The 26,177-nt window shown below is 42.3% G+C and overlaps 1 protein-coding gene across 2 annotated transcripts in view; it reads right to left on the bottom strand.

The window, feature by feature from the left end:
• SLC23A2 (solute carrier family 23 member 2) overlaps positions 1-26,177 on the bottom strand; it is a 122,825-nt gene that overhangs the window by 47,908 nt on the left and 48,740 nt on the right. For both annotated transcript variants that reach the window (XM_073653653.1, XM_073653651.1), the window contains exons 2-3: positions 23,179-23,456; positions 7,736-7,834 (exon numbers count right to left, since the gene is read on the bottom strand). In XM_073653653.1, the coding sequence (XP_073509754.1) occupies positions 7,736-7,834; positions 23,179-23,283 (204 nt within the window). In that variant the 5' untranslated portion in view covers positions 23,284-23,456. The remainder of the gene's footprint in view (positions 1-7,735; positions 7,835-23,178; positions 23,457-26,177) is intronic.

Raw genomic sequence — 26,177 nt, 5'->3', positions numbered from 1 at the left:
AAACCCAAAGTCTTACTAACAACCAGTACTACCAGAGCTGCATCAAAGGCATCTCACCTAGCCAACCAGTAGAGGAGTTGAAAACACCCCCAAACTGCTGTCTATAGATGTCCTTTGTGTGGCCTTACACAACTCGATTTTGCAGTGTTAAATGACCACTATATCGGTAAATATTTACTGATCGGTGATCATTAAGAGCGTTTACACAGGTAGTCCAGGCGATCACTGAACGATAGGTAAGAGATCATTCTGTGCACATAGGCTGCCACTCATCTTGGCAGCACGAGTCCTGTTTACACCCGGCAATGCGCTGCCGAGAATAATGATCTTTTGTTATCACTTGTTCACGATAACCTCGCACTGTAAGCGGCCCTTTGGGAATGATGCAATACTTGTCAAATAGTTGGACATTGACTTATCGGGTAGCCAACTTCAACGGGTGGCACTAGACCTCTTCCTTATGGTTGAGGGAGAACTTTTTAGCAGGTAAACGCAGTAAAGAAAAATGAACAGTTGCCTGCCTGTAGCTACCACTAGAGGGAGCTGACTGCATACTGTGAAACTCAATTAGTAAGCATCCTCTGGTGACAACTAGGGATTTGCTACCCTGTATCACCACTGAGGTTTCACCTTGGGACATTCACGGCGCACACAGAGCGACAGCTGCAAACAGATAGCAAATGGCACCCAAGGGGGGGCCTAGTGACCCCAGTGTCTGCCATGTTTGTGTATCTGTGAAGTCTAGCCCGGGGATTCAGAGCAGATTGGTCATTTTAAAGTACATGGTAATAGTACAGTATTGCAATGTATTGTGCAAACAATCAATTTCAATGCATGTTCAAGTTACCTAGAGGGGACAAATGGAAACACACAATCATACATAGAGATATATATATCAAAAGAATGCAGCAGCACTCCATATGGCCAAGATACGTCTTAACAATGAAAATATTAGATCTAAACTGTTTTGCTCAGCAACAAGTACTTACAAAAAATGAAGGTTTTTAGCGCATAAATTGGCCAATTCATGTGTGCCCATCAACCACGGCAAGGTAACCTCCCCCTGATGGGTAACTACGCTGCCTTCCATGCCAATTTTGGGCTACAAGCCTACAACTAAACGGACAAACATGTCTTCTTCTGGGCTAAAACACCTACATTTAAAGGGCAAGCAGAGCTGTTTATACAACACCTGCTGGTTAATGGGAGGAGTGCAGAATCAGGCAAGAGGCAAAAAGTGGCAAGGAAGGCAGAGTAGTTACCATCAAGGGGAGGTTACCTTGCCATGGTTGATGAGCACACATGAATTGGCCAATTTATGCGCTAAAAAACTTCATTTTTTGTAAGTACTTGTTGCTAAGCAAAACAGATTAGATCTAATATTTTCATTGTTAAGACGCATCTTGGCCATATGGAGTGCTGCTGCATTCTTTTGTTATATTTTATAGTTACAGCAGCTGGCACCAGTTCACATTAGGAGGTGCTGGTCAGGTTTCTATATGTATATATATTATATATACATAGAGAAACCTGACCAGCACCTCCTAATGTGAACTGGTGCCAGCCAGTATATATATATTATAACCGGGGATGCGTGTCTCTGTCTGAAGCCTTTATAGACTGCGCATGCGTGACGCACAGTCTGGCTCCAGACAGAAGCAGGTATCCAGCCGTTACAGGTAAGAGGAGTGTATGGCGCCGGAGATCGCGGTATGCGTAGGCACTGAACGCATACCGCGATCTCCGGCGCCATACTTACAGTACAGACCAAAAGTTTGGACACACCTTCTCATTTAAAGATTTTTCTGTATTTTCATGACTATGAAAATTGTACATTCACACTGAAGGCATCAAAACTATGAATTAACACATGTGGAATTATATACTTAACAAAAAAGTGTGAAACAACTGAAAATATGTCTTATATTCTAGGTTCTTCAAAGTAGCCCCCTTTTGCTTTGATGACTGCTTTGCACACTCTTGGCATTCTCTTGATGAGCTTCAAGAGGTAGTCACCGGAAATGGTTTTCACTTCACAGGTGTGCCCTGTCAGGTTTAATAAGTGGGATTTCTTGCCTTATAAATGGGGTTGGGACCATTAGTTGTGTTGTGCAGAAGTCTGGTGGATACACAGCTGATAGTCCTACTGAATAGACTGTTAGAATTTGTATTATGGCAAGAAAAAAGCAGAAGCATGGGGAACATTTCACGGGAAGAATAGATTCAATTAAATTTCCACAAATTCTTGATGCAAACATAACACCATCTGTAAAAAAGCTGAAGTTTAAAAGAGGATGGCTTCTACAAATGGATAATGATCCTAAACACACGTCAAAATCCACAATAGACTACCTCAAAAAGCGCAAGCTGAAGGTTTTACAATGGCCCTCACAGTCCTCTGATCTAAACAGCACTGAAAATCTGTGGCTCAACCTCAAAACAGCAGTGCATGCAAGACGACCCAGGAATCTCACAGAACTGGAAGAATGGATGAAAATCCCTCAAACAAAAATTGAAAGACTCTTGGCTGGCTACAAAAAGCGTTTATAAGCTGTGACACTTGCAAAAGGGGGGCTACTAGGTACAACCCAAGCAGGGTGCCCAAACTTTTGCTTCGGCCCATTTTCTTTTTTGTAATTTATAAAATGTAAAAGATAGAAATATACATTTTTTTTTGCCTACAATACACCGGAAAGGTGTCATCTTTAACTTCAGGCCTTTTAGAGATCATTTCATTTTCAAACTGCTTAACTGTTCACAATAACAGTAATTTTGACCAGGGGTGTCGAAACTTTTACATGCCACTGTATGTATATGTATATGTATATATATATATATATATATATATATATATATATATATATATATATATATATATATATATATATATATATATATATACACACACACACACACACACACTTATTTATGTTATTTTTTTTCAAAATAGAAAAAGTTCTTAAATCATCACTTTTTTTCCGCACAGCACACACACAAAATCTGAAATAAATAAAACATATTGGGAATTGTCACATGCATAGATGTCCGAAATAAAAAAAAGTGCTCATTTTTATTTACTTTGCATCCCAAAATGAGAATTGAAGAAAAAAAATATAAAAAAGTTATAGCTATTGGAAGGAAAGAAAAAATAAATAAATAAATAAATAAAATGAAGAGACCAAGGGTCCACATAAACATGGAGTCCTCAACACAAACAGTATAGTTTATTCCTACAACAAAACCCAAGAAAGTTAGCATATACCCTACAGAAAGTAAATCAGTAAATATTGATAAGTATTATGTTAATTTTATGTATTAAGTTAAGTACATAAGATACTTTAGTTAATGCTATTTTGATCAAAAAAACATAAATGCTATCCCACCACCACAAGGTGACCAATCTGGATGGTCCTAAACTAAGAATAAGAAACTAAGAAACAGTCTTAATAAAATATCAAGACATGTTGGTCATAAAATACTTAAAAAAAGAAATAAATAAATGAATAAAATTTGCACCAGTCAAAGATAAATAATAGCTGTGCAATGTTTTTTTGTGAAGACTGCAGGACAGCAAACTCTTCCAGTCGGAAGAAATGAAGACGCGCTTTTCAGGCCATAGCACATCCAGGCCTTGAGGTGTTGAAATGGGCAAACATGGCAGAAAGAAGCAAGACTGGCAGCTAGCGAAAGACGATTATTAACAAAGGCAGAGATGTCATGTGACTGACAAGACGGAGAACGCCGAAATAAACAAATTTAAAGTTAAGAAAACAAAATGAAAGCAGGGATGCAAAACAATCAATCATTCATTAATATGAAAAGGTCAAATGCTAAAAACTGAATGTGTCTATGAAACATTTAAAAGGGAATCTGTCAGCAGAATTTCACCCCCAAACTTTTTATATGCACATATAGCTCTTTTAAAGACAAGTCCAGCAATACCTTCACATGGCCGATTCGTCCCTCTGTTACTGGGAAATCAGCGTTTGAAAGGATATGCAAATGAGGCCATAGTGCTTTCCTGTGTGGAAGCCCTTCCCAAGCCTCTGTCACTCCGGCTCTTTTCCCTACCCAGTGCTGCCTCCTCCTGCAGGATTGACAGTTCCTTTGCTGGGAGATTTCAAGCAAGTGAGCTGTGAGTCAATGAGTCAAACAGAATGAGGCAATGCTGGGCGGAAAATAGAGCTGGAGTGACAGAGGCTTGGGAAGGGCTTCCACACAGGAAAGCAATAGAGCCTCATTTGCATATCCTTTCAATCACAGATTTTTCAGTAATGGAGAAACTGACAGGCAAAGTAAAGGTATCATTGGACTTGTCTTTAAAAGAGCTATATGCACGTACAAATAGTTTTGGGGGGGGATCCTGCTGGCAGATTACATTTTTAATGGGAAAGTTTATGTAGCTTCTGGCTCAGCTCCGCTCCGTTTTTCCAGCCATTCAAGCAGAGCTGTGAGGGGTAATCATCTTCCAGACACAAATCCTTTTTAAATTCCTTTGAAGAGGTCAGATCAAAACTTCTATCCTACTGATTAACCCTTCAGAAGCATTGGCTTCAGCTCTGATGATTGTATAGACGTCGTTCCTGTTGACTGATCCCTGTTTGCTCCTTTTATCTAAATAAATAAAAATCAGCTTACGAGACCAAATACTTTGCTACTCTGAAAATTGGTCCTTGTGGGTATGGGTCTGTCTGATAGGAAAATTGGATTGTGAGCTCAAGAGACTGATGGAAATCACTGTACTGCGCTGCAGAATATGTAGGCTGTGAGGGAGTGCCCGGGATCGTATACGAGGGACGTTATATATCCCTCAGAATGTGTACAGAGACCTATTAAATCCATTGGAGTGTATTGCAGTCACAGACACACCTGTGGCTGCAATGCAGGAATGAAGGTGAGCAATGACCTGGTCAGGCTATCTGGCTAAGGCAGACTAAGTAAAACCGGGCAGGGCCTTCATTTCTTGGAGGAGGTCACAGGAGGCAGTGGGGCGGCCTCCTTCCTCCAACCCGGGTTTTCCAGCAGCTCTTGCCACAGGTCCTTTAAAACCTCTGCACTAAGGATTAGTGTTGTTCTATGTTGGAACCTGCTAGGAGCATAGCAGGAAAGTTCAGGAGGATTGAGGGTGGCTGAACCCACGCCTGGGAAGGCTCTGCACCTGTCAGGCTCTGAGCGGCCCGGCGCGGCCATTGCCCATGGCAACCGTTGTTTAAAGACTTGTGTTAACCCGGCTGCAAACCGGAGGACTGTCCTGTTTACCCGTGAGTTGCTGAATAAAGCTGTTTATGTTGGACTTGCTTGGGTCACTGCCTCAGTTACTGCACAGTGTGAACACCGCCGCCTTACAAGGCACTATACAAAAAGGAAATAAGAAAGAAATGGGCTGATATGCCAAAATTCAAATTTGGCAAATTCACTTTATTTCACTTGGGAAATTCAATTTTGGTGAAAAATTCAGCAAAACTCAAAATCGCTCTGAAAGAAGTTTGAAAAGGGAGGGAAAAAAACAAAAAAAAAAAACACCACGTCTCATTGACCCACCCCATAGGTCTCCTGCTGCTCCCGGTCCTCCAATCAGCTCCTCTGTCTTATCCTCTTCTTTCTGGGCCTCCAGCGCTGCCATCCGTCACTTGGTCACATGCCCTCGTATTGAGCACAATGTACATTCATAATGAGAAGACGGATGAGCCGATGGGAGGACCGGCGGCAGCAAGAGAGCCACAGGGAAGGGCGAGGACAGGAGACAAATGTGCGAAAATCGGATCATGAAAAATGAGGAACAACTTGATTAGTTACAAATAAATGTTATAATATATTTGAGGAGTCCGTTCCATTTTAGCTTGTAACTGAGGATATTAGTATAATATAATATAAATATATATATACACACACACCTATCTAGAGCTATACATCTATCAGTTACAAGCTAAAATGGAACTGACTCCACAAGTTGGAGAGTTACTCAACGCTCGGTAAACAGATGATCACAACCTGTTTTTATAATTTTCTAAAAGCCCTAGTCGCTTTGTCACAATTTACTTAATTTCAATAGTTATTCTCCATGGTTACTCCTGACCCAAGTTCTATAACAGAGCCGCGAAATGTGTGAATTATCATCATTTATAACCAGAGATGAAAGGAACGTTGTCAAGTGTAGCCAATGTAACTGCATACAAACAAGCCGGGGGCAAAGGAGTGATGCCTTGTGGATACAAAGACAAACATAATCTATGAAAATAAGAGTGACAAGGATGACAGGGTGACAGCACCGGAGGGAAGAAGCCTGATGTTTCTGTAATGACATGGGGGCTAAGCAAACACACGGATGACACAAGACCAGTTACACCTTGTGTAAGAGGACGGACATGTTGCCCACTTTCCCCCTTGAAGAAACAAGTTTATTGTTGTAAAATGTTATGTGATGCAATGTGAACTGTGATGTGCGTTAAAGGTATTAGTGATATTAATAGTGTGTGTAGTTTGACCTTAAGGACAGTTAAAGTTTATGTTTGGGACTAACCCAGAGAGGGAGGGGCTGAGTTGAAGGGAAAATGACAATTTCCTGTTAGAGAGTGAGATGGGGCCTGGAGTGCATAGAAAAAGGATCTGAGGTCCATTGTGAGCAGTGCCGAATTCTGGGGTGTCCCTAAAGAGAGAGGAGACCAGAGGAAAGGGATAGTGAGATCTGGAGCAGAAGTGACTAAGAGACAGCGTGATTGATTGGATACAGCTCTTGGGATAGGACACCTAGCAGAAAGGTCCAGGGTTTACAACTCTTGATGGTAATGGGCCTAGACAGGATGGAGTACGTGAGACGATTATATTGTCCCGGGCGGGAGTTCCAGAGCACCAGAGAGCTTGAAGCCAAGTCTGGCCATATTGGCACCCTAAGGGGAAATAAGACTCAGAACTGCAAGACGAGTAGAGTACTCTTGCTAACTGGACTGTAAAGTTAAGATGGGTTGAGGTGAAGTAGCGAGAAACGGTGGAAACCGAGGACAAGTATAAAGAGTAAAAAGAAGAAAGGTGAAGATGCAGAACAATAGAGAAGAAAAGGAAGAAAACTTTGCGTTGTTAAGGAAACGTTCAGAAGACTGTGTACCCGCTATCTCTTGTATAATCTCCCTACCAAGTTCCCGTTCAGTAGAAGGTTTATTTTTGAATGGTGGTCTCCTTCATTGAGCTACCCAGCATCTGGTCCTAGCAAACCAACAACATTGGTTACATGCAGCCTGCACGGGCGTAAAGCCCTCACAGCACAGGTCCAAACACCTAGTCAGGACCCCCACCTTCATGTAAAGTGCCGGGGCGCAAGAGACTAGCACCTCGCCCACGGCTAGCGCCCTGCTACACTTGAGCCCTGCTGCCACACTGAGTAATCGCCTGGTGGCATACCTTGTTTCACCCTTGTGTAGAGGGAAGCACTGCACATTGAGTTAACGTTTTCAGTGGTGCCTGGTGAAGGGGATATGGAGAAGACGAGATAGGCAGCCCCCCAGCACTTTTACAACTGCTACAGGTGTAAAGAAAGCTGCAGATCAGGTGGGTAAGAGAATATATTACAGCGGCTTATCTGATCCTTGATTACTATGAATATTATACCCACTCAATACTTTTCTAGGTGCCACTAACAAAATGCCTTATTTCTGGTAATGTGGGCACCAGCAGGGTATTAAGTGCCAGCTCCTGATCTGGCAGCACAAAGCACATTTCTACATCCATAAATAAGCGCTACCTTCTCAGCGATCACGCTCTCTGTTGTATAAATTGCCATCAGTTCTGTGTCTTCTGTATCTTGATCCACGCTTGGTGTGGCTCCTCCATTTATCACCACCTACAATGAAAGGAAAAAAAATATATATATATTCATACAGTGCATGAAGCATTAACATGGATCAGGGTTTATACATGTTTCATGTAACAAGGCAGATAATATACAATGACTGACGAACAGTGGATTTAAGGGTTGCTCTAATCTTCTGTCTTCAGGAGTGCGTTGGTCTTCTGTCTCAGCTTCCTGATTGGTAGGGGAGCGGTGCGCTCCTGAAGAATGACAGTTCGGATCAGTGGATGTTCGCAGCGCTGGTCGGAGCGGTGCGCTCTCCGCTGTTACAAGAGGAGGCAGCTTTCCCCTGCAGGATCGGAGGAGCGCAGGGAAAGTTAATGCAGGACGCTCCAGAGAAAGGTTTGCAAGAGCTATATAAAAGAACTAGTAAGCACTGTGCTCCTTGCCTAGGAGACCGACCATCTCATGACACATTGCAGAGTTGGCCGGTTACCTAGACAACAGGCAGTACACTATTTAAAGTACCTCAGAGTAAAAATATTCTTTATTTTCATGAAGAGATAAAAGCAATTTTTTCAATTTTAATCATTTAGAAGCAGACAACCCCTTTAAAGGCTGGCACTATATGTAGGGGTTTTTTTTGCAATGAAACAAGCATTCTACAGGAAAAGAGGAGCTAGCGATTGCTTCCTTCACTGGATCTTCTTGCTGTTGTGCGTCTGACTGCAGTTACCAGTCTGCAGGGCCACACATTGGAGAAATCACTGAATGTACGAGTATCCTCAGACGTAATAGCTGGCAGTCTCCAGCACTCACTGAGTCGGAAATATTACAAGTGGTGCCTGGAGAACAATTCATAAGCCATCACCAAAAACAGAATCCTTGTAACATTCACTCCCCCCATCTACTGTAATCTAATTAAATAATGCCATCTTTTCACGATTGCTAGAGACCTTAGGGACCCTCGCAGAGAACAAAAGAACCCACAGCACCACTTCAGTGCTACATCCCCTTCAGTTATCACCTGCACAATGGCTGCAGAGAGCAGTAAAAGGAAAAACCATCTCACCGAATCTGTGCCCATGTGGTTCTGGAGCACAGGAAAGCGTCTTTGCTTGAACGCAGTAATAGGCTCCATAGGAAAAAGATCCAGCTCCATGGAGTAAAACTGCATTAGTGAGGGCTAAATGTCAAATTAAAGACATAGCATAGCGTGGCTATGAAGTGCGAAGTCCATGACTCGATAGGCAAGTGATCGACCAGGCGATCTACAATTTCCGGTGTAATGAAGCAGCGCCCCTACACATACCTCTGAAAATTCACGCTTACATGGTATAGATAAAATGGGGAAAGGTCCTCGATTTTAAGTCTTTGGGCAGATCAAAGGGGATTGTAACTTTGAAATGATCACTTTAATTCTGCTAATCAGTGGTGGTCCAAGAGGATAGACTTCACCAATGTGATCTTCTAATATTATATACTTAGAGAGCGGAAACCTCTTAGCCTATTGTTCATGATAGAAGAACGTCATACAAGGAAACTCCTTACTTTCTTACACTCTAGAAATCAATAAAAAGTAGACGTGGGTTGGACAACATGAAGGCGACCGTGTGGGTTGGACAAAATGAAGGCGACCGCGTGGGTTGGACAACATGAAGGCGACCGCGTGGGTTGGACAACATGAAGGCGACCGTGTGGGTTGGACAACATGAAGGCGACCGTGTGGGTTGGACAACATGAAGGCGACCGTGTGGGTTGGACAACATGAAGGCGACCGTAACCGTTGGACAACATGAAGGCAACCGTAACCGTTGGACAACATGAAGGCGACCATGTCCGTTGGACAACATGAAGGCGACCGTATCCGTTGGACAACATGAAGGCGACCGTATCCGTTGGACAACATGAAGGCGACCGTAACCGTTGGACAACATGAAGGCGACCGTATCAGAGGACACAACCGGCTTAGCTGATCTTTGCGCGAGTTCTAACAAGCAGTATAAAACTTAATAATTTTTCTCCCTTTAAATCTACTCCCTTATTCGGAGCTGCCCTTTGGAAATCCAACATTTACACTAAACTAATATTTGTTCTGGAACCATATAAAAGGTCCTGACGGCTCCACATGACTTAGTGTTTTGTACTTTTATACCTTCAGATTAGGAGGTTGGGAAGTCAGTGTTATAAAGGTGGTTAAGCAACCACTGACCGAATGATTGCCTGGCGAGCACTCGCCTCATAGATGCAGTCATTCTCGCCATATGCGTTCACTATGACGGCGAAGATGAAATCTTTCTGGAAATTTTCGTTTGGGAAAAATCTTTTGTGAATTAGTGATTATTTAGCGGAGATTGAAAAAAAAAAAAAAAAAAAAAAAAGAGTCCTTTTAAAGAATAACCGTTGTCTTAGATTATTATTTCTCTTAAAATCAATAGGTCCCATGAAAATCCGATTCTTTTTCCTCCTGGACTTGATCATTCATTACCAATATTCTTAATTCATGAGTAAAATCAGTCTACAGTTAATACAGACCTTCCCATTATGGAGATAGAGGAGAATAGCTGGTGCTCAAAGTTTTGTGGAACTTGCAGTAGAATGTCTGAATCTGATTTTAGCTCCTCCCCTCTTCATAGAATTATAAAAGTACTAACTGTCATTTATCCCAGTAATGGGAAAAAAAATAAAAATAAAATCTCTTTACGGAATACTGATTTTACCCAAAAATTTAGTGTGAACTCTAGAATCAACCAGCCGTCACACAACATTGTTAATGTCAGGAGACAGGCAGGACCACAGCGCTGAAATAGAGAGATATAGACTATATTATACATACAAAAACAATATTTGGCCATATAGGCTGTACCGTGGCTCAGTGGTTAGCACTGCAGCCTTACAGCGCTGGGGTCCTGGGTTCGAATCCCACTAAGGACAACATCTGTAAGGAGTTTGTATGTTCTCCCCGTGTTTGCTCCCACATTCCAAAGACATACTGATAGGGAAATTAGATTGTGAGCCCCAATGGGGACAGTGATGATGATATCTGTAAAGTGCTGCAAAAATAGATGGCGCTATATAAGCAAAGCATAATAACTAATAAAATAGACGCACATATCCAATCATGTACAATCTTGTGTAATCATAGAAATATTGATTAATTCATTTTGTGTGTCATTCTTGTAACACATTTTTCCGAATTGAACCTATCCCACCACCTACCATTCAAAACTCTAACCCCTTTTGAATAGGAGGAGGAGGGGGGAGAATAATTTTCTCTGGCCTACAATATTACTAGGTCAGGTGTCTGAGCGTGTGCAGTGGGAAATCCCTCTGCTGTGACTTTAAAATGTTATATCCCATGTACTGTCAAGCTGTCTCCAGGTCACAGCAGCAGAGCGTCACACTGCATATGCTCACAGGCACCACACGTTTCTCCCAGCCTAACTAAATGGCAGCCCATTTAATGCCCTACAGAGATTGCCACTCCCTAGACAAAACATATGTGTTTTGCTAATTAAAGGAATTTATTCACAATGACATTTCATTTGTTTTCTATTCAAAGAGAAACCCTTTAAAAGAAACAACAGTGGTCTGGCCCATCCATGGACTACATAATTTACCATTTAAATGGCCGGCAAATACCAACAGATTAGCTGTCCCAAATTTTGCAGTTTAAGTGTAACTGCCATTCCAGGAGAACTTAGAGCAGAAGGTCTGCGTCTAGCTCCTCCTCCTCCATAGACTATTATGAGCACCAACTGTCACCTCCTAGCTAAGTCATGGGAAAGTCTGACTTCATTTAATACAGATTTTACCCTTAGGGATCACACTCCTCGGCATACATAAAATCGCTCTGATGTGGACCCTGAAAAGCTGGACGAGTGTCATGCAAGTACAATGCAATTCTTGTCAAGTAGCAACCGTATGAAATCGGTTTTAAACATCATCTTTTACATACTGTAATTCTCTGTCATTTAAAGCTAGTTTACAAACTAATAAAGCAATCTTATATACATAGATAGATAAAATAGGATAGATGTCCTGTAGATATTTAATGTCACAAGCCCCCTACATAAAATAAACTAGCACCCTTTAGTGCCTTTCATTTTAATTATTAAATAATTTGTTTGAAAAAAATGGTGTGGGATTCCCCTTAATAACCAGCTGAGGGGAAGCCAGAGGCTGGTGTTATTCATCTGGGAAGGGGCCACTCTCCATGGAGCCTCCCAGCCTATTAATAACAGCTCACAGCTGTCTGCGTAGATTTACTGGTTATCAAAAAAATTATGTGGGATCCCCCCACACCCATCTTGAATAACCAGCAAAGGCTAAGCAGACAGCTGCAGGCTGATATTAATAGGTTGGTAACCTTACTGACGCTGCTGGTTCTCGCGCTGCGAGCGGTGACGTCATTAAGGTTACCACAGTTCATTGGCTATGAACTGTGATAACCTTAATGACATCACCGCCCATCACAGCAGCCGGATTTACACACTACTCTGTGTGTTCCAGCAGCCATGGTGAGTGGTCATGTTTCTGATGTCATCGCTCATCACAGCCTCTGCATGTAGCAGAGTCGGGGATCGTAGTGAGACGCCCATATTATAGATTTATGGTGCACCCCTTTGGAATATTTAGCTTTTTATGGTAATAAATGGGTAAAAAGACGGCAATTGTCAAGGAGTGCTTTGTACAATTAAAGGACTGTGTGTGTGTGGTGTGTTGTGGTGTGTGTTTTTATTTCGTTTGACTACGGTAGTAATGAGTTGTTTGACAGCTGCCTCTCTGTTACTAACCCCTGGGCTTGATGTCAGCTAACAAACTCCAAAACCATTACCCTGATTGCCAATGCACCAAGTCAAATCAGGAAGAGCTGAGGCTAAGCGCCAGAATTGCCGCATCTAATGGATGCAGATGTTATTAGCCTGGGAAGGGGCCAATATCCATGTCTCCTTCCCAGCCTATTAAAACAGCCGGCAGCTGTCTGCTTAGCCTTTGCTGGTTATTAAAAATAGGAGAGACCACACGTCATTTTTTTTTGGGGGGGGGGGGGGGGGGGGTGGAGGTTCTCCCTTTTAAATAACCACTAAAGGCTTTGCAAACAGCTGTGAGCTGTTAATAGGCTGGGAAGATGCATGAATACTGGCCCTCTTCTCAGAATAACAAGAGCCTCCAGCTGTCTGCTTCCCCTCAGCTGGTTATTAAAAATAAGGGGGACCTCATGCCATTTTTTTCATTAATTTAATTATTAGCTAAATACAAGTACAGAAAACCACACATGCAAAGGACTGATTATATAGCTCACTGACATATTTCTATCTATTCTATTCTGACAGTTCGGGCTGTGAATTTACTGTACTTGGCTGATGAGATGTCAGGTTTCCTTTGAGATGTGTGCGGGAGGGGGGAGAAAAAAAAAAATCGGACAGCACACGCAATTTTTTTTTCGCACTTATTGACTTGCATTGGTGAGTCTCGTCTGATATACGCAGACACTAGCAACATGCTGCGATTTTTTTTTTCTCAGTCCGAACGGAGCCGAGAAAAAAAACTCACAGATGAGCATTGGATCATTTAACAACATTAGTGAGAGTGCAGTCCGATTTTTTATCAGATTGCACTCGTCCGATTTATACACAGATGAGAATGAGCCCTTAGAGTTAAAGTGTTGAATGAAAAATTAGTCCAGGAGGAGAAAGACGTGGATTTCTCTAATAAGACATATTACAAAGTTTCTTACTTAGTGTACTATTGATTTATGGGAAAAACGATGGTTACTCTATAAGTACCCAAAAGACCCATCAGGGGACAGTTCTACTAAACCCCACCTATCCTACCCAGTTTGCAAGACAGTTGACAAAAGATGGCCAACGCTTTCTATGGCAGTATCAGCTGATCGCTAGGTCGGCTCCAGTTTATAAAAGTGTTAGTTTCCCTAAAGCGACATTTACATATAAATGGCCAAAACATCATTTTCCCATTGAAAAACGGGAAAGTGCTGTTTATACAGTATAGGAAGAGCTGTCAGTGCTCCCCCCAGTGATCATGGGAAGAGAACAGGAACTGCAGGGACCCAAGACACAGTCAACACGATGCATCACCACTGTAACTGGGGCGAATATACCAACCCAAGTTACAGGGAAAACCAGCAATAAAAATGTATTAATGTGATAAATGCCCTCCAAAAAGGTCTTAAATTTATGGGAACATCGTGGGAAATAAATTTAAAAAAAAAAAAAAAAAAGAAGAAGAAGAAGAGAAAGATCGACACGTTTCCCCATTTTTTAATCCAGGGTTCAGCAACTTGCAGTACTTCAGCTGTTGTGAAACTACAACTCTCAGCATCCCCAGAATTGCAATTTTACCCTAGCCCTAGTGCCAGTGGTTTCTTACCCAGCTCTACTACATCACTAGGGATACACTACATCTTTTTGGCTTGATCGCACTAGTGAAATAACGAAATATGTGTAGATCCTGAACGCTGGAGGTGACGCTGTCGCTTTAAGCGAGACATCAAAAATATTTTCACATTGTGCTTGGCAAACAAACAAACAAAAAAAAAAAATTGGGAGTAAAGACCTTAGGCTACAGATAAGCAAGAGCTTGCTCAATCTGATGGAGTGTCACGAGATGGACGTCACCGAACAGGGACAAACCGGCTTTTCAGCGTACGCCATGACTTCCAGTGACTCAGCAGCTTTCGGGAGAGTAAGCGATCTGTTCTGAGAAGCGGGGGAAGAATCTACAAGGAAATTGGACTGTCACATACAATGAAATAAAAGCCAAAGTAATCAGTCCTTTCAAGAACAATGTCAGCAGCCGCATTACATCACTGGTTTAAAAGAACATCCCCTCTGTTTTATTCATTGTATCCATCACATACATATTCATGGGGGATAAATCCAGTGCATCACGAAGGAAAGCGGCTAATTGTCCCCTGAACAAGACTTCTCCAATATCACTTGGGGTAAAGCCATGCAAAATTGTCTCTTCAGAGAGGAAGAGGACTAGAACTCTAGCGCCACCTACTGGAAGTAGCAATTCTCAAAGTCAATATCGGCTCTCTAACGAGCCTTGTCACATGACTTAGGATAAAAGCCAGAATCAGAATCTCAATTTGCAGACACAGTGTTTTAGGGTACTGCCGCTCGTCAGTGCAAAGTGTGAGATCTGTTTTGGCTGGGTGAGAGGCGTCGGACTGGGATCCAAGTGGTAACGTTTCTCCTTGCGGAGAGTGACGTGTTACGCATGTCAAGGTGAGGAGACTTTTAAGCCGCAGTGTTCCTCTGGGAAATATCCAAATTGTCTCTTCAGAGAGAAAGAACTATCATAGAATCATAGAATGGTAGAGTTGGAAGGGACCTCCTGGGTCATCTGGTCCAACCCCCTGCTCAAAGCAGGATTCACTAGATCATCTCAGACAGATGTCTGTCCAGCCTCTGTTTGAAGACGTCCATTGAAGGGGAACTCACCACCTCTCGTGGCAGCCTGTTCCACTCATTAATCACCCTGTCAAAAAGTTTTTTCTAATATCTAATCTGTGTCTCCTCCCATTTAGTTTCATCCCATTGCTTCTAGTCTTTCCTTGTGCAAATGAGAATAAAGATGATCCTTCTACAATGTGACAGCCCTTGACATATTTGTAGACAGCTATTAAGTCTCCTCTCAGTCTTCTTTTTTGCAAGCTAAACATTCCCAAATCCTGCAACCGTTCCTCATAGGACATGGTTTGCAGACCAGTCACCATTCTGGTCGCTCTTCTCTGAACTTGCTCCAGTTTGTCTATGTCTTTTTTAAAATGTGGTGCCCAAAACTGTACACAGTATTCCAGATGAGGTCTGACCAAAGAGGAGTAAAGACCGATAATGACTTCACGTGATCTAGACTGTATGCTTCTGTTAATACATCCCAGAATTGTATTTGCCTTTTTTGCTGCTGCATCACACTGTTGACTCATGTTCAGTCTATGATCTATTAGTATACCTAAGTCTTTTTCACATGTACTGTTGCTTAGCTCTATTCCTCCCATTCTGTATATGCTTTTTTCATTTTTATTGCCCAGATGTAGTACTTTGCATTTTTCCCTGTTAAAAACCATTCTGTTGGTTGCTGCCCACTGCTCCAGTTTATTTAGGTCTTTTTGAATCCTCTCTCTCGCTTCTCTAGTATTAGCTATCCCTCCTAGCTTTGTGTCATCAGCAAATTTAATCAGTTTACCCTCAATTCCTTCATCTAAATCATTGATAAAGATGTTGAACAATACAGGTCCCAGGACGGAGCCCTGTGGTACCCCACTTGAGACATTCATCCAGCTGGATGTGAAGCCATTTGCAACCACCCTTTGAGTCCGATCACTAAGCCAGTTATGAATCCACCTAACAGTTGCCTGGTCCATTGCATACTTGGTCATTTTTTCAATAAGGATGGTGTGAGATACTTTGTCAAATGCTTTGCTGAAGTCAAGATATACTATATCTACAGCATTTCCCTGATCCACCCAGTCAGTGATTCTGTCATAGAAGGAAATTAAGTTAGTCTGACATGACTTGTTAGTTACAAACCCATGCTGACTCTGGTTAATTACTTCATTCTTATCCATGTACTTACATACATGTTGTTTAATAATTTGTTCAAAGATCTTTCCTGGTATAGAAGTCAGACTCACCGGCCTATAGTTCCCTGGGTCCACCTTCTTACCCTTTTTGAAGATAGGAACAACATTTGCTCTTCTCCAGTCTCAAGTCATGTGACAAGGCTCGTTAGAGAGTCGATAATGACTTTTAGAATTGCTACTTCCAATAGGTGGCACTAGAGTTCTAATCCTCTTCCTCTCTGAAGAGACAATTTGCATTCTTCCCAGAGGAGCATTGAGGCTTCAAAGTCTCCTCACCTTGACATGTCACTCTCCGCAAGGAGAAACGTTACCCCTTGGATCCCGAGGTAAATCCATGAAAGGCATAATCTTCACGTATAACCCTATCCATTGCAGAGGGTGAAATCCGTAAAGAAAATACACAGTATAACCTGATATACAATGTGACCCACTTTTCTGGTACTATAGCATTGATATGCCAACCCTCCACCTGGGAATGAGTGGTGGCGACCTGGTTTTATCTTGTGCCAATCGGCAATAATTACAATAATATTCTAAATAAACAAGAAGATAAGCACAATATTCTTAGGTTACTCTGCCAACATACAGAATGACTGTTCAAACCAAGCACAGGCACTCGGTGCTTCACGGCGCGGCCAATCATTTAGATACACCATCCCCAGCCGCTTGATTTCCATCTATCTCCAACCTTCTCGTGCTGTACGAAGCCAGAGCTGTCAATCAAATAAAAGGGGGTGGAGATGGAGGTAAAACAAGCAGCTGGGAAGGTGTATAAATAACTGGCTGCGCCATGAAGCACTGAGCGGCGGAACTTCACTTCAACAGTCATTCTGTGCCGAGTCCCAGTGTATCCACCTTTAGCGCTATATATAAAATGTGCAAATCTACAGCAACAAAAAAGAATGAGTCTCCGTGGTAACAGACTACATATACTGTGTAGTCGGACAATGCAGTTCCTCTCACATGTAAAAAAAAAAAAAAATGAATTTTAACTAAAAAACTGTTTGCAGAGTTGATTCATTACATATTTTTTATTAAAACCCAAATAAAAAAATGGAAATATTTTAAATAGCTTTATTTATAAAAATGTAACACATTATATTTCATATAATCCTACTTAAGCCTTTTGGCTACGTTTCCACGATGAGTATTTAGTGAGTTTTTGAAGTTGTAAATTAGGTTGTTTTTTTTCATTGCGTTTTTTAACATACGTTTTTATCACTTTTTTTTTATGCTGCGGTTTTTCTCTTTTGTTGATATGCCAGGTTTTAAATAAAGTTACTTTGTTCTTTGTTTTTTATACTTCCGGGTATTTGGTTTGACAAAACGTTATTGATACCGTCATGTGCGAATTCCATACATTTTTGATGTGTTTCTGTTATGGAAAAGCATGTTCATTTGCATGTGCATTTTTACTTGTGGATTTTCCACATCTAATGCAAGTCTATGGGAAAAATCTGCACATAAAACTCAGCGTACCCACAAGAGAAATTGACATGTGCAGTTTTGAAACACGCACCGCAGGTCAATTCACACAGAGTTTATAAAAATGAAAGGAAAAAAAAGTGGGCTTGAGATATCTATAAATCCCATCCACTTTGCCGGAACAGTAAGACGCTGCGTTTATGATGCAGTGGAAATACGCAGAGTCAAAAAGTCACAAAAAAACTGAGCCTAAAAAGGGGTTGGCCTTTCTCTAAACTTTTCTGACCCAGAAATACCCAGATTGCTTGCGCCCCTGTGCAACAGGTTCATGCCCCCTGCTGGTCAGAGTTGAGTGGTGTAAACTGTGGACAGACGTGCAGCCACATCCATAGCAATCAAGATGGCGTCAGTCACGTAGGTAATCACATGGCTCCTTCCCTGGCTCTGCTTTTTCTGCACAGGTGCAATCGTCATATATGTATGTACAGACAGCAGAAGTCTTCTGCACAGGTACTATAGGCAATCATCACATACGTATGTACAGACCGCAGATGTCTTCTGCACAGGTACTATAGGCAATCATCACATACGTATGTACAGACCGCAGATGTCTTCTGCACAGGTACTATAGGCAATCATCACATACGTATGTACAGACCGCAGAAGTCTTCTGCACAGGTACTATAGGCAATCATCACATACGTATGTACAGACAGCAGAAGCTCATGCATCTGTTCAATGCGGAGCCTGGAAAGCAGTCAAGAGATTACGCACAAGAGCGCTGCCATGTTCAATGCTATAGATGCCATCAAAGTCCAGAGTTTACACCACTGATCCCTGGGCAGCAAAGGGCCCCAACCAGCTAAGTAAGAGCACACAATGGGCACTTACAATATATATTAGTGGGTGGGAAAGATGGGCATCTTATCAGCCCTCAGCAGACAATTGGGAATTCATTCAGAATGATGTAGACTCTGCGGCCCCTCTGATTCCTAGGTACTTTATTCTTATCTCAGTTTTACAATCAGCTCCTCTGAACTCTTACCCAACAAACTACAGTAAACAGTACTGACCCTGATTGTAGCCAAAGCTGAACTTTCCTCCTCACAAGATAGGGACAACAGTCATTTAACCTATACTATTACAGAAAAAAGGAGATTTCCAGCTCCAAAACATAACCTTGAACATAGCGACAGAAAATCCATTACCAAGTATTAATTTTATGGCTGATTTGGTGTATATTAGGGTTTTAAAATTCAGTAACATACAGTACAAAGCGGAGCCGCCACAAAAAACACGACAAAAACCGCCAGAGAATCGGCTTCAGGAAAAGGACAGCTGTGAGCGAAAACTCCGGCGGCTGCGCAGGCGTCCCAAACGCCGTGTGCACAGAGCCATGATGAAGCATTTTGGAAGGAGTTTTGCAGCCTTTTGATTGGCTAGTGCCTAGTTTGAAGCAGATTTGAGTTTTTCCATGTACTTTTTTTTTCCCCCTGCCAGCATTTTTTTAAATTTTTTTAAGCCTGAGGCAGAAAGAAAAATGCTAAAAAGACAGGACATGTGAACAGCCAAGTGGTTATACTATAGAAATGAACGAGAAGAGTATTTCAAGTGTTACTGAAGCGGGCCTGCTCAAAAAAACAAAAAAACAACTGTGTGCACACACTCTTAGCTGATGGACATTTTTGGCTTGTAAAAGTTGCTCTCCATAGACGTCAATCTTTCTGGAGGAGACGGTCCCTTCCCTATGGTGATCTACCCTTGCTGGGACGGCAAACTCTGCTGCAATCTCAGCCAGACACAGCCCTGAACACATATGAATATAATATACAATATTATATATACACACATACATGGATGCAAGCGATGAGTTATTACTGCAGAAGGGCCGCACTCCAATGATGTCCGTTCCGGCCCCATAACGACAGCCTCACTAGCATACTCGTAAAGTGTCACATTTTGGGATATAAGAATACGGGATGAGGCGAGGGGTGTGCGATCTTCTCCCCAAACCATAAAGAATGCTACTTTAATGAGCGGCAAGGAGCAGGTTTCCATAGTAACCAGACAGTTGGATAAGAGCGGCAGATCTAGGGCATGCAGCAGATCATTAAAGACTTTTTTTTTTTTCCACCCTTTTTAATAGAAGATTTTAAATATCAGCGCTCCATGTTGCGTGCAGACGCAGATAACCTTTTAATCAGCAGCATCCAACAAAACAAATTAATGACAAAGCCAATGCTTTCGCACAGTGCGGTCTTGTGCATCATTTGGAGAAATCGTACCCTCGAGAATCAGGCTCCGCAGCCGGCAAGGGAAAAGAGTCAAGACGTCCCAATGACTGCCGGGAGAGCCAGTACATCACCGACCCCGGCGTCATCAAAATGGACGAGATGTTCATCTCTATTCAGTGTAATATTAGGTATGCTGATGCACGCTGCTGCAGGCAGAATATCCTGGGTGCATGGGGCCGATGGCTGTTGTCCCCATGGTAGATTTTACCACGCCAGCAAATTGATCTATGTTGACTGCCTTTATCTATACGCAGACATATAATGGAGTAATTGCATATATAGGAATTACAACTTCTACACTTTCCAAGACAAATCGTCAAAGTGACAAAAGGGCATCAACGACCGCTACGTTTTCTTTGAAAGGTTTATCCAAGTCTATAAAAAGGTTTCACAAATGCCCAATTAATAAAAAGGAGGGGTTTTTTTTTGTTACCTTACCACTTCACCGTGATATCTGTGCCAAAGTTTCTCCAATACCTACCAGTCTTTATCGGTCTTCAGCTTTGGCATGGCGACACAGGACCGCTGCAGCCAATCACTGGTTGTATCAGTCATGTATTTACACCCCGAGGTGACTGCAGTGACCAACCACCAGATGAAATGGTCACACGTCATACTGACATGGCATCCCTAGACCTGGTAAACAGACTGGCAGGGGACAAGGCTGGCATAGGAGAGATTGGTAAGGAAATATTCATTTTGTTATTTTATATGATTATTAGCTCTTGGGAAAGACATCAAAATGCAGTTAAAGAGATTTTCTCAAGTTTGGAAGTTATACCCCATCCTTAGGGCAGGGAATAATCGCTGGGGGTCAAACTGTTGGTACTCCCGTTAATCCAGATAAGCGGGTCTCTGAAAAGCCCTGTGTGAATGAAGTAGTGGATGTTCATGAGCACTTGCGCTCCATTCACATTTAATGGAAGTGCCAGAGATAGCCGAGTGCTGTTCTTGGCTTGTCTTCAGCACTTGCACTTAAAAAAAAAACAAATTAAGCAGTTGTGTACTTTATGGACCACCGCGCCATTCCCACAGGGCTCTTCAGAAGACCAGTTCTTGAGATCTGTGGAGGTCCTAGAGGTTGGACCCCCAGCGATCAGGAACTTATAGATGATAGCTTCAAAACCCCTTTAAAGTGATTATGGTTCTTCCGGCAGTTGATCAAATAGACAAAAAACAAAATAGTTAAAAACTTTCTCTGCCTACATCTTCCACGATAACAATGGAGTTTCTCTATGGAGAACCAGTACCCCTTGGACCCCAGTCAGAGGCCGCTCATTCAGCCAAATCAGATCTCCTGCTTTGCACTGATGAGGGGCAATCCCCTGAAACAAGAGTCAACAAATAGAGATTCTGGTTTGGCTTTTATCCAAAGTCATGTGGTAAAGATTATTAAAAGGGTCAATATTGACTTTTAGGATTGCTACTTCCAATAGGTGGCGCTAGAGCTCAAGACTTCTTCCTCTCTGAAAAGACAACTTACACTATAAGACGCTGTCATAGACACTCATCGTGAGTACTTAATGGACACACTTCCTAGAAAAAAAATCCACAGCTTCTCTTCGGCAAATCATTGCGAACATCAAAAGGAAAAACTTAAAACACATCCGAGTAATAAACTACGCCTTATCAGATTTAAGGTATTTTGACACTGCAATGAAAAGAAAGAGAACCTTCTTTGGCCGGCAGGTGAATGCAGGCTGTTGAGGTTATGAGCATTGAGAAACAGTAGATAAAGAACCATTTCCGGTAAGACTATAATCTTAGAAAGCGCGGGCATCATCAGATTGCCACCTGCAATACAGACCTAGCAAGTGAGCAAATCCTACTCACGTGTAATCCTCCTCCTGATCTAGAAGACGGGACAACTGTGATAATCTGCATGGCTCAGGTCCCAATAAGGAGGACAATATACCTGCACCTCGGATCCTAACAGCGGCTCTGAGAAACGTAGAGAAGAGGAGGAACCTTGTACAGCAGCACTTATGGGGCAGTATTATAGGCACCGCGAGCGCTCGTAATACACCGTACACTGCTCCATGTCAAAATTTTATTTCTAACAAATTCTTATGGATTTAGTAAGAAACCGCAGTTTGACTTTGAATCGCTAATACGGTCTCGTAGCCCAGAGAGCAGGCTTCAATAGTATGGCCAAGCCCTGAGGACTTGTGAAAAAGGGAGTCACATTTGACACTAATTAAATTGAAGAAAAGTAATCCCATGCTATCCTGCTCCGTGATAATTTTACTATGGGAAGTGTCACCGCCATAAAGCGCCAAACCATTAACAGGAGTTGTATTTTGGATTAAGAGCTGTTGTTACGCCTTTACAAGAGGAGCTGGTAAGATTACAGCCCATTTATAGCTAGAAATTGCAGACTGGGTGCTCACTAAACAAATAAATCTAAAAAAAAATCCAGTTGTATAAAGGCTAACATGCAATACAAGACTGATTTTCTGTAGAATGACAAATGGAAAATTACTCTGACTCCCGAGGTTTGGCGGAGGGCAGGGGGGCCGGGACAAACAAAACATTTCCCATCACATGGGTGGTATTATATGAGTTATAATTAATGACTTAAAGGGTAGTTGTCATTTTATAAATGTATCCCCTTGTGAATAGATGTTATCTTTCTGAACGCTGGGGGTCCGACCACCATGGACCACACCGATCCCGAGAACAGAAGCTGAATGGAGCGGAGGTCGATCATGTGCACTACCGCTCAATTCATTCTTAATGGGAGTGATGGAAATTGCTGAGCGTAGTGCTCAGCTGATATTTGGTGCTCCTATTAGAAGAAATGGAGAGGCAGGGCACATGATTGACCCCTGCTCCATTCAGTCTCTGTTCTCAGGATCGGTGGGGGCCACTGCAGTCAAAACCCCAAAGACCGGAAAGTTATCCCCTTATCCTTTGGAGATAAAGGGGTGTTCACAAGTTTGAAAATTAAGTCCTAGGTTAGCCAACAACTGCAAACCAGTCCATGAACTCAATCCTACCCTTATGGCAAGAGGATGCTAGGAAGATAGTAAAAGACAACAATCTCTACGCATCGCCCTTACCGGTAGAGTGAAGAAGGTTGTGTGTTTTGGTTCCTCCTCGTACTTCCCATCGGTTGAGTTTGTGGATTCCATTGCCTTAGATGAGGGATTCCGACCAATGCCCATCTCTGGAGCAGTGTCCTCTTCTGTCTTGCCTCGGCTACGCCTGGCTCAAGGGAAGTTTCCAACAATACAGTCTTCTTGTGTTAAGGGAATGTGGTCTCAGGGATCAGAGAGATGTGTCTGCCACCCTGAACATACGGACTGACAAGAACAGAGTGGACGGTCTTCAATGATACCTGGATGTGCGATAAAACAAATGAGAGATAACGTCAAAAGCTGTTTTTGCACTACAAGAACATATTTTCAGGACTGCAGGGGGACGAGTTATGTGACTGAAGAGTCCCCTCTGTAGAATGGGTCAGATGGCATACAGGAAGACTCACCATGTATACCAAGCTAGTTTCTAGACACCTAATAGACCATTTGGAAATTAGTGCCCTTGTGACTCTCTACAAGAGTCAGTCTGAACACTTTCTCCAGCAGGCGACTATTCTTCATCCTACAGAAACTTTACCAGTATTTGGGGACAACATATCATCTGCCAATCTTGGGAACATGGCCACTAGCCACAGTACTGAACAGTTAAATATTAAGTAATTGCTACATATATTAAGTATGTCTTAGCATTATAGGATGCGGGGTGTGACTATTATAACTGCATGTCCACACGGGACAGAAAAAAAATGTAAAAATCTGTTGTAGAGTTTCCAGAAAACTCCTAGTTGAGTCTACACGAAAACCTGCATATATCCCATATGGATTTTTTCACCTCCCTTTACTGGAAAGGGCTTAGAAGAATACAGGACTTGCTGGATTGAAAATCTGTTGTTGGAAAACACATTCATAAAGATATTTTTATTGGGAGATTATCATGGGTATCCAACAATACTAATATGCCCAACGTTTCGCCCCCTTCCTGGACCTTTCTTGTATCCCAATTTGCACAGTTTGCTTTCTTGTCACCGCGTATCAATGGAAAAATGCAGTTTTTATTGCAACATGTAGAAACTTGTAAAAAGTTTCATCCAAACTGTGTAATTTTCACCTGCAAATCTAGAGACGGAGAATCTGTAGCATTTCCTCTACGTGTGGATGTATCCTAAAGGCTGCTATCCTGGTTTTAACCACTAACCATAAATTAATTCTCTGAAATATGGGCTTGGACGTAATGATAAGTAATTAATGTGGTTATAACTAGCCTCACCCTAAATGAAGTGCACTGGTAATGTATTAACCCCGGCAGAACTTACTTTACCTACTGAGGGGGCAGGATATTGATTCGTGTTACCGATTCCTCAGGAATGATTCACTGTTGCTGCAATCATTGCATCATTACTACATAATACATTATAGATTACTGTCACACCGTCTCCAGGGAACGCAGAAAAATCTCCTTTATAAATACATCTTGAGTAATGTGAGACTAGAAGAATGAGGCAGGATCTTCTATAAGGTGATCGGGGATGTAGAAGACGCAGGGCGTTACCTGAGCCTCATACCTTCACCTAATCACACAAAAGAAAGACATTAATCCCACTTTATTCCCATGTCAGAACTCAAGTGTTCCTACATGTCGTGGATCGGCCAAGTATGAGGTCTCATTGTGATACTCAATGTATTCGAAGAGCTTGAAGATTCCAGTTATTAACCCTGTAACCACAGAAACAGGTCTTCAGACATTATTTTGGAACTGGGGTGGGTTAGTATCTGGACTTTCTATGGCATTAGTTCTTGAAGATCATGGAGATACAGCAAAGATCAGTCAAGAACCAGCCTGGAGATAAGTAGTCAAAACGGGCAACCTAAAGAAATGCCAACACGCTGCGAAACTAAAGACAGCAGAAGCTTAGCTAAAGCAGGTAGAAGCAAATATATATGATCCACCCCATAAGGTTAAAGGGGTTGCCTGGTGACATGAAGTCATCACCTATCCACCAGATAAGTGAGAACTTATTGATCAGTGGTGGTCCGAAAGCAGGGACACATCTATCAGGAGCATGGGGAACTTTTATCCCCAAAGGGGCACTAATAAAGAATGGAGTAGTAGACGGGACACCCGACCGCCGCTCCATTCATTCCCTATGGAGCTGCTGGAGGAGTTAAGCACAAGGCTCGGCAGCCCCATAGGGAATGAATTGAAGTCTGCAAAGTAGATGAGACTAGGAAATGCTCAGTCACACGAATCTCACAATTGGATCCATGATTTCAAAGGAAGTGTGAATACATCTGTTCTACTCTATGGGTCAGAGTGTTGTCAGAAGGAAAAAGAAAAAAAAGCACCTGGAAGTGTCAGACGAATGTGTGAATGTAGCCCAACTCAAAAGGTTTTCTTACATGAGCTCGATCTGTTATAACTGTGTAGTGTTATGAAGACAGTAGAAGACCCCACTTATTAGAGTCCAGTCACTGACAAAAACCATGCAGCAAAAGTAGCCAATGCCTATAAAAATAAATTGTAGGAAAATAGTGGATCTCATAAAATGTACCAAATCAGTATTACCAACATTAGGTATTCAGGGTTTAGCTGCCCAAGTTGCGCAAGATTTAGTCTACAATTCAGAGGCGTCAAACTCGAGGCCTGTGGGCCGAATCCAGCCCGCCATATCATTCAATGTGGCCTAAGAGGTGAGGACACTTCATGACTACTCCAACTGGTTCTTTGGACAGGGAAAGAGGAGAGTTGGTAGGAGCAGTGTTGAAATGTGTGCCGGAGCTCAAAATCCAAGATAGCACCCACCCCCTGTGCTAGCGCCACCCCTTCTACGGCAACACTGCCAGTACAATCTTGGAATCTGAGCGGATGCAGCCAGTGCTTAGTAGAGGGGGTGACGTCACACAAGGAGCAGGTGCCATCTTTGTGAGTGAGCAGTGCACGCCATGATTGCAGCCGGACCATCCAAACCATGAAGGCGGTCAGCCAGTACTTTTGTGTGGTTCCATATTTGAATCAGAGCAGA

Source organism: Phyllobates terribilis, unplaced genomic scaffold (assembly GCF_046119375.1).
Source record: "Phyllobates terribilis strain yellow unplaced genomic scaffold, ASM4611937v1 Scaffold_11__3_contigs__length_659146591, whole genome shotgun sequence".
Lineage (NCBI taxonomy): Eukaryota > Metazoa > Chordata > Amphibia > Anura > Dendrobatidae > Phyllobates > Phyllobates terribilis.
Note: the sequence above shows the minus strand (reverse complement) of the source record. Positions and strands in the feature narration are given on the sequence as shown.